This window comes from Cucurbita pepo, unplaced genomic scaffold (genome assembly GCF_002806865.2).
Source record: "Cucurbita pepo subsp. pepo cultivar mu-cu-16 unplaced genomic scaffold, ASM280686v2 Cp4.1_scaffold000857, whole genome shotgun sequence".
In the NCBI taxonomy this organism is placed as follows: domain Eukaryota; kingdom Viridiplantae; phylum Streptophyta; class Magnoliopsida; order Cucurbitales; family Cucurbitaceae; genus Cucurbita; species Cucurbita pepo.
The window spans coordinates 1,313-10,574 of NW_019647066.1; the positions used below are offsets into that span (position 1 = coordinate 1,313).

At 37.9% G+C, this 9,262-nt stretch overlaps 2 protein-coding genes across 2 annotated transcripts; one reads left to right on the plus strand and one right to left on the minus strand.

The window, feature by feature from the left end:
* The first annotated feature begins 420 nt into the window (after positions 1–420).
* On the plus strand, positions 421–3,654 carry LOC111785943. Its single transcript, XM_023666320.1, has 3 exons — positions 421–1,886; positions 2,338–2,717; positions 3,384–3,654. Exon 1 carries the CDS (start codon positions 614–616, stop codon positions 1,787–1,789), a length of 1,176 nt encoding a protein of 391 aa, XP_023522088.1. The 5' UTR covers positions 421–613; the 3' UTR covers positions 1,790–1,886; positions 2,338–2,717; positions 3,384–3,654.
* LOC111785942 (neurofilament medium polypeptide-like) lies at positions 3,516–6,883 on the minus strand. The gene is made up of 2 exons (XM_023666319.1): positions 4,812–6,883; positions 3,516–4,714 (listed from the first exon to the last, which is right to left on the minus strand). Exons 1-2 carry the CDS (start codon positions 4,966–4,968, stop codon positions 3,531–3,533), a joined length of 1,341 nt encoding a protein of 446 aa, XP_023522087.1. The 5' UTR covers positions 4,969–6,883; the 3' UTR covers positions 3,516–3,530.
* Between the last annotated feature and the right edge of the window lie 2,379 nt (positions 6,884–9,262).

Consider the following 9,262-nt stretch of genomic DNA (forward strand, 5'->3'; position numbering starts at 1 on the left):
AACTGCCTTTATAAATTGTAATAAAATAATAATAATAATAATAATAATAATAATAATAATAATAATAATACAATTATAAATATTTATTGAAAATACACCAATTTATTTCCGATGCTAATTGTTTAATGTTCCATCTTAATCGCTTATTATTTTTTTTCTTAATTTAAAATTTTATTTATATTATACTTTAAATATATTTCACTATTTTGATGGCTTAATGAAATTTGATAAATTTATTTTTAATGCTTCCATTAATATTCTATATTTTAATTTCCTTGTAAAATATTAATAAGAAAAAATATTTAATTAATCAACGAAACAAAAATATTTAAATATTATGTTTGGCGTTTTATTTTTGTGGACTTTTTGGACATTTCCCCTCTCCAAATTTCAACAACCGTAAATACGCGGTCCGTTTTTCTGCCATTAAAATCCTCTGCTCCCGTTAGGGTTCTCATCGTTCAACTCCCATTTTCTCTCTCCCTCTCTATGTTTCTCTCTCTACTTCCCATCTTTCGATACTCCCAATTCGATTTTTTCAAATTCCGATTCACTTCTTGTTTTCAATTTCCTAGTTTCGATCCAATTTTCAGCTCCTTTTGTTCATGTAAGAATGCCTGCCTCTGATTTTCAGGGTTCTTCGTCGCCGTTAGCCAACATTGGCCGTTCCATCTTCAGTATCCGGCGTGATCAAGTTCATTCCATAGAGAACGGCTCCCACGACGGCGTTTCCATGGATTCCGACCTCGATTCATTCCAGAAGCAGGTCACTCAACGGTTCCAGGACTTGTCGTCGGCTTCTGCCGATGAGATTTTGTCTCTCTCGTGGATTAGGAAGCTTTTGGATGCTTTCATTTGCTGCCAGGAGGAGTTCAAGGTCATTTTGTTTGAGCATAAGGCGGAAATTTGTAGACCGCCCATGGATAGGCTGGTTTCGGATTACTTGGAGAGGAGCGTGAAGGCGCTTGATGTTTGTAATGCGATTAGAGATGGGATTGAGCAGCTGAGGCAGTGGCATAAATCGTTGGAGATTGTACTTAGTGCTTTGGATAATTGTAGTCACAAGAAGAATCTTGGTGAGGGCCAATTTCGCCGAGCGAAGAAGGCTCTGATAGATTTGGCGATTGCAATGCTCGATGAAAACGATGCCAATTCCACGGCCATTTCTCAGAGAAACCGTTCTTTTGGACGCAACAATGGTACCAGAGACCGCAGGTCTTTAGGACATTTCCGTTCGCTTTCATGGAGTGTTTCGCGTTCCTGGTCGGCAGCTAGGCAGCTTCAGGCAATTGGGAGCAATTTGGTTGCTCCGAGGGCGAATGAGCCTGTGCGTAGCCTTGCGATCCCTGTTTTTACGATGAACATGATATTGCTCTTTGTAATGTGGACTCTGGTGGCGGCGATTCCCTGTCAGGACCGCGGCTTACCACATTTTTCGCTGCCCCGGCAATTCGCATGGGCGGCTCCAATGATTTCTCTTCACGATCGGATTTTGGAAGAATCGAGAAAGCGGGAAAGAAGAAATGCTTGTGGGCTGTTGAAGGAGATTCATCAGATCGATAAATTTGCGCATATTATGAATGAATTGGCGGATACAGGTCACTTCCCGTTGACGAATGATAGGGAAGAAGAGGTGAGGGAAAGGGTGCAGGAGCTATCTCAGATTTGTGAAGCATTGAAGATTGGCTTGGATCCTCTGGAACGGCAGATTAGAGAGATGTTCCATCGAATTGTTCGCTCAAGAACGGAGGGGCTTGATTGTTTAGGACGAGGAAATAACCCTGAATAAAGATGCTCAGATTATTGCAGATTACAGAACATCTTCAAAGTTGGCTTCCAGCATTGTGTAATGTTATGGACAACGGACGAGTATAATAAACAAAAGGGTAAGAGGCTTTTGTTTGTATTGTTCAGTGTATATTGTGCAAGGAAATTAGATACGGAATGTGACTCTCACATTCCTCAATGCTTACTTTTTTCTCTTTCCATTTTGGTGGGTTGGGGGGTTGGAGCTTGTACAATCCTATTCTGTCTATGTTACATCTTCGTTGATGTAGGTGTTCTTTGTGATATTTATTACATGGTAAATACAAACAATTTGTGTTGAGGTAGGCATATCTTTTGATGAAATTCTGCGTTATTCTCATTGGATTTGACGTCCGCTGCAATGGTTGTTTGATTGATTAAGAATAACGAGATGGCTTCCTAACGGCCAATGGTTGGATATGATCTTTAAGTGCTCTCTGTATATATAATGAGTTCCACTTGTTTCGCCAGTTCTTTTGACTTGTGGATTGCATTTGATGCAAAACTTTTTCTCATTCTTCCATTTTGCAGGGAATTTGCTCAAAATTGTATGCTGGAGTACCCTGCTTCTGCGAAACTGACATTCGGGAGGACACACACGCGTGCACACACACACCGTGTCTCTCTCCCTCGTCTCCCTCGCATTACAATTCTTTAAAAAAGCATCGATCGTTTAACTTTCAGTTATTTAATTCTTGGAATGAGGAAGTATGTGGCATTGACTCATGGTTGTGTGAGGAAGGATAAAGGGGAATATGAGATATACTTCAGTCGCCGGATCCATGCCATGTGAAAACTAGAAGAATATTTATGTGCCAGAAGAAGAGAGCGCCTGAGCATAAGTCGAATCTGATGCCTTGCTGCTCGAAAATTCTTTATTCTTTACGACCAATGAATGGAATTTTCCGATGGTAAATTTTCTATAAATTGTCTCCCCCCTTTGTTTCTGTGAAGATATTACTTGCTTGACCAATAGGCATACTTCTAAGTTGGTTCTGTTTTCTTCATCCGGTTAGTTCTACCTACCTGCTTTTACCCTTGATGCTTAATATTTTGACAATGCTTCTTATGAAGTCCACGCTGTTCATGCATTCCAAGCGTTATAAGGTCATCCAGAAGGGTTTGAAATTCATTCACCAACTTGTGACTAGCAATGACTGCATTGAATTAGTCTAATATTTATTTTTTGGTCAAGCTCCATGTTATTGACTTAGAAAAATGTGGTCAAGCTCCTTGTAATTTCTCATCTGATATCTTTAGCCAATAGTCTTTTGTTATTCAAATTTTCGAAATTTACAGAATTTGAAGTTTTGAATTATTGTTTCTGCAAGAAATGAATGCTCTGTGCACGTTAACATAAAGTTAGTGCTTTAAAGATTAAATGTTCTCAATTAGAGCTTCGAAATATGCTAACAGCATGGGCAAAACTAGAACCTTATATATGTGTCCCTCGAATTATAATTGGTTAGCTGTCGTTAGGTGCAGGCTTTTATTGCCAAAAGTTCTTCATTGTCTTTTCTTTGCCAACTCATTCATCTCTTTATAAATGTATAATTAATGCAGTTGCTATTGTACAGGCCGTTTGTGACGCAATCCTGTAGAGCTTACCAACCGTTCGGAAGTTCCAAGTGGTGCTATTATCAGCAACTGGCCCTTTATATTATTATTATGATCGAATTTACATTTTGGGTGTCTTGCGAAAAGCTTTTATTTCTTCAGCATTTTTAACCTCTCATATTTTTCTCTCGTTTTTTACTTTTTACCAAGCTAAACACAACAATTACAAGGGATGCGACAAGAGCTGACCCTGCAACGATGATTGGAATACGCATTTTAAACTGTTTTTTCTCTTGCTTTGCCTCCTTGCTCGAATCTTGATGTGTCACCTTCTGTGGTGAATTGCATTCTTCTCTTGCTTCTTTAGTTTCATCTTTTGTTTGGGAACTTTTTCCTTTTTGATCAACTTCTTTTTCTTCATGCTCGTGTGCAGGGCTTTGCAAATATGGAATTTCTATATCTTCAGGTTCTTTCAATTCCCGAGTGTTTCTATATGTTTCCGGCTTCCCCAGCTCCGCTCGAGTATGTCGATTTCGCTTAAAATTTTCCTGCTCTTGATCGATTGAAGCTTGTGATTGTGTTTTGACATCTGGTTTCTTTTTTATCATGGTTGCCATATCACCATTATGTTCTTTAGCATTGCCTTCTTTTTCTTTTTGATGATTGGCTGTTTCTTGTGATGTTCCTTCCGCTACTTCTATTCCTTCCATACTTGTAACTTTAGGGACCTTTATTTGTCCATTCATATTTTCTTTTGTGCCCTCATACTCTGTAGCTTTTGTTGCTCCTGTTTCTAGTTGTTCACTTTCAGAGTAGTCATTGGAACCTCCATCAGTATCTTCCATCTCATTGCCCTTCAGCTTCTCGATCTCTTCTGGGGTTGTTTCTGCTGCATATTCTATCTTGGAAAATGCTTCCTGCTTGGCATTTTCTCCTCCAAATTCTCCATTTCCATGAGTATCTTCAATTAATTTGGTCTCTTTGCCCGTTTCCGGAGTCTCAAGGTCTGTAGGTGTATGTGGAATCGCCTCAGCTTCAGAATCCTGAGATTCAAATGTGGCTTTGCCAGCTTCCTGTTCCTTCACTTCTTGAATTCCTACTCCAAGGATCCCCTCCTCCAATTTGGGCATCAAAATCTTCAAAATGGACTTTTCATCATTATAAGTGGCCTTGATTTCATCCAAAATCACACCATCTGGAATTCGAAAGATCTTCTTGAACCTCCTTGTCTCTGTTTCTTTCTTGTACGTCCATCTCGTAATCTCCATTTTCTGAACAGGTTGTCCCCAACTAATCTCGATCCGAGTACCGCTTCCATTGATAGTTATCACAATGTCGTCTCTTGCAAAACCTGCAACAGGAAAACGAGAGAAACGAGAGAAATGAGAGAGAGAGAGAGAGAGAAAGAGAAACAATGGATGGATGGATGGATGGATGGATGGACGGACCTGGGAGTTTGGCAGTGAGAAGGAACATGGAATTGGTTTCATCAGAGAAGAAAGAATGAGTGGAAGTGGTCTTGAGCAAGTGAAGCTCAAAGGTTGAGGAAGGATCATCCTCTCTGGTAGGGCTGATCTTAAGTTCAAAATGTGAGGAATCATCCATTTTGTTGATGAAAAATGGATGATTTAGAGGGAGTTTTATAAGAAGGAAGAGAGTAGGGGCAGCAAGCAAAGGTGGGGTTTAGGTGAATATAATAAGTGACTAAACAAACTAATAAGTGGTTGCTTCATCCATTCATTCACATGGATTTTGCATACAACACTTATTCCTTACTTTTGAAGATAGGTTTGAAGGAGACAATGGTTACCTTTGCCTTAGCGGGAAGCTACAGCTCCATCACCATTGATGATGAGCTTAATCATTCCCCCCTTTTTCTCTCTTTCTCATCTTTTTTTATTTGATTTGATATGAAGGTAGATAGTTTGGGTGTTTGGGCTCAAGCCATAGATATTATTGACTCAAATATTTGATAAAAGAAATTCCAATAAAACCGTAGTCAATATCACTTGAGGAAAAAAGTATGACCCAACTTACCATGGGGAATGACAAAGGCAAAATACAAGATTGAGTTAGTGAAAAGTGTAAAATTTGAGAAACACAAAGACACCGATCTAGTCTGACCCCTAGCCTCGTATTTTGTGCACACCCTCGCCTTGATTGCTCTATGTAATCCTTATTTGAAAAGAATTAAAGTAGCATGAATAGGTATAAAAATGTGAATAAGTGCTTACTTTTAGTTCTTAATTTGTTCTTAAGTATCATGTCATAGGTCCATTTATTCATTTGTTCGGTGTCTTGTTCATACTTGGGAGTTCATTTCTAAGCTACAAGCTTTTTTAGGCTATACCTTAGGTTTACGTGGTCATACTCTTTGTAAGACATTTTGTAGAAACTATTAGTGATTAAAATCTTGGTAGGTGGCTACTGCTTTATTGTGATTTAGATTTCTTGGAATGAAAACTTTTGTAGGGTGGAGGGGTATTGATAGTAGAGACTAGACAATTTATTCATGAAACATCTAATAATTTATTCCAGAAATGTCTGTATCTTTTTATAAAAAAAGTTAAGTATCTTTATTTCTAAGATACCTTAATAATTTTTCTAAAATATATAGGTATAAATATCTAAATCATTTTCCTAAAATATGTATACAACGGGCTCATGTAGTTATTGGGTTTGACCCTATTAAGCTAGTGGTTATATTTTAACACTCCCCTTCTGTAGAAGTTCTCATTCGTTGTACCATGTCGAAAACTCTCATGCTTATCAGTATTTAGCCCTTTTGTAAACAAGTCTGCCGCTTGATCATTTTGCTTGATCTATTGCATCTCGATTTCTTCCTTTAGGACTTTTTCTCTAATGAAATGGTAGTGCACCTCCACATGCTTTGTTCTAGCATGAAACATCGATTTTTCTACTAGACGAATTGCAGATTGGTTTGTTGCAATGAAATGGTATTGGATAGTTAATTTTCTGATACAAATCTTCATTAAGAGTTTTAGTCATGTACTTTCTTGAGCTGCTTCAGTCGTTGCTTTGTACTCTGCTTCTGTAGTTGACAATGATACTGTTGGTTGTCTTTTGCTACACTAAGAAATTGTTCTCGAATCGAGCTTGAACACATACCTAGTGATTGATCTTCGGGTATCGTGTTCTCCTACATAGTCAACATCACAGTATCCAGCTAGCTTGTAGTCTTCACTTCTTTTGTACAAAAGACCATAATCGATTGTACTTTTGACATATCGCAAGATCTGTCGAGCTGCATCCAAATGTCTTCAACTCCATTTTCAAATTCATTTGGTTGGTTCATGTAGATCTCCCGATCCAACTCTCCATGCAAGAAAACATTCTTCATATCCATCTGCCATAATTTTCAATTTTATTTGCCACAAATATTAGAGGAACCTGTACGACAGTGATCTTCACTACTGGTCTAAATGTTTAATCATAGTCTAGTCCATATTGTTGAGAGAACCTTGAAGCTATAGTCCGAGCCTTGTATCTCTCCATTGATCTATCCAAGACACATTATTTTGTAAACTCACTTGCAAGAGATGCGTTTGATATCTCTCGGTCTTGACACTAGTTCCAAAGTTTGGTTTTGCTCCAAGGCTATAATTTCTTCCTCCATTGTCTGCTGTCAAGCCGTATTTTGTGATACTTCTTTATATGTTTTTGGCTTTTCAACTTCGTCTTCTATAATAGTTGTATTGACATACTTTGGATTTGGCTTTTGGATTCTTTCTAGTTGTCTAAGTTGTTGAGGTGCCTTTTCCTTTTCACCGAGTTCACTTGATTAAGTCACTTCTTTCTCTCCAACGTTAGTGTCACTTGGATCTCCAGACACATCAGCACTTAGCACATGTGTAAAGTTTGCTCCCCCGTCTTCTGTGGGAGAATTTCTTTAATGTTGTCCAAGTCTGGTAATACTTCTTCTCTAAGGGCCACCCTTCTCCCATTGCACCACTCTGATCGTCAATCATGTGGTTTGAGTATCCTGAATCAATGATTCAGTCATCATTGTAATGGATATGCTCTCTCATCATCACCATGAGTGCTAGCTCGTTTTTTTCTATGGCACATATTGCCTCTGCATCCCATTCATCCTCCTTTTTAGAGATTTCCACATTGCTTTCAATAGAATTTTTCTTGGACCAACAATCCCGACATGTGACCCTCTTCCTGCAATTATAGTAAATACCTTCAAATCTCTTTCCTTGAAAACTCTTGTTGTCGTTCTTTTGAGCTCTCCAAGGTTGTGCAGTTCCTTGATAACTTATTTCTTTGTCACAATTTTGGTATTCGTGTGGCTTAATGTTGCTCTGACTTTTACTTGTGTAGAACGCTTCTTCTTCACTCTTCGATGAGAGGCCTCCCATTTGCTTAGCTATGGCTTCTTAGCTGACTAGCAAATTTTCAAACTCTACAAGTGATGGTTAAGTGGGCTATTCTTGTACAACAATTACGAAACTTCTATATCTTGGTCGCAATCTGTGGATAGTGATTTTCTTCATTCAAGCTTCTCCAATGACGGACTTTTGGTCTAGTTCACTGATTTTCCAGCAGATTGACTTGACTTTGTGGAAGTGCTGAGCAATCGTCATGTCACGTTGTGAAATTGACAACAGCTCGTACTCTAGAAGTTGTAACCTTGTATTGTTCTTCTTTGAGAACAACATTATGAACGTGTCCCATGCTTCTTTTGGTGTATTGTCATCCCAAATATGCTCTAACATCTCTTCTTCGATCGTGGTCTTCAAGGAAAATATTGCTTTGTCTGCTTTGATTCTCCATTTGTGCAATGCGCCACCTCCTTTGGCAGCGTAGTTTCACTCCCACTAGTGACCTCTCAAAGGTCTTGTCTTTGTAAATAGGACATCATGCATGTTACCCACGTGTTGTAGTTGTTATTAGGTTTCTTAATTCCTCCAATGATTTGGAAATCACCCATCGTATTGGTTATACCTCAGTAATACCAAACAAGCTTTTTCGGCACAAAACTTGTAGAGTCACAGATTACAACCACAGAATATACTAAGAATTTCAAGAGATCAGACAACCTACACCAATCTTGTTCTGATACTAGACTTTTTTATAAAACTGTTTGTGGAAAATACTTGCACTCTTTATTACACCAATTGAGGAGAGATTACAAAATACTTTATAGAAACTACTCCTCTTGGTGTGCTTGAGATTTATTGGGATTAAAACCTTGATAGGCTGGCTAATACTTTGTTGTAATTAGATTTCTTGGAATGAAAACCTTGGTGGGCTGGAGGGTATTTATCGTAGATACTAGACAAATTATTCCTAAATAGCTAATTATTTATTTCTATAATATCTAAATCCTTTTACTAAAATAGTTATGAATTTTCATTCTTAAGATAACTCAATTATTTTCCTAACCTATCTAATTATTTTTATTTCTAAAATACCCAAATTTTCCTAAAATATATATACAATGAGCCAAAGATATACGAATCTCTTCCACTTTTTCTGGAGAATAAAACACATATTCAGATAATTCTCGAAACTCTTCTCCTCCAATCCCTTTGGGATTTTCTTTCAAGAGGCTCCCACAAGTTCTGATCTTGTGTTCGAGTCAGAGTAAGGAAGAACTTGTGGGATATGAAGAACTTTTGCATGGTTGGAATATTTCAAGAAATTTTGCAAGTTAGGTTCCTACAAAGGTAGAGATTTTGCTCTCCTATTTATTGTTTTGTTTTAATTCTTAATAAAAATTAAAATGGTTCCCAATGCTTCCTCCACATGAATTAAAAGTTCATTCCCTTCGAGCTCTTTCTTGCAACATGATCTTTGAGTTTCATGAAGAAATCGATGCCAAATACTCGTTGTATGAAGTTGGAAGGATTGAGTTTCTAAGGTATCGAGG

Bases quoted from the DNA above. Each gene is read 5' to 3' on its own strand.
- LOC111785943 (XM_023666320.1), top strand. From the start codon at position 614: ATGCCTGCCTCTGATTTTCAGGGTTCTTCGTCGCCGTTAGCCAACATT.
- LOC111785942 (XM_023666319.1), bottom strand. From the start codon at position 4,968: ATGGATGATTCCTCACATTTTGAACTTAAGATCAGCCCTACCAGAGAG. The intron at 4,715-4,811 runs GTCCGTCCATCC...TTCCTGTTGCAG, and splicing joins TCTCACTGCCAAACTCCCAG to GTTTTGCAAGAGACGACATT.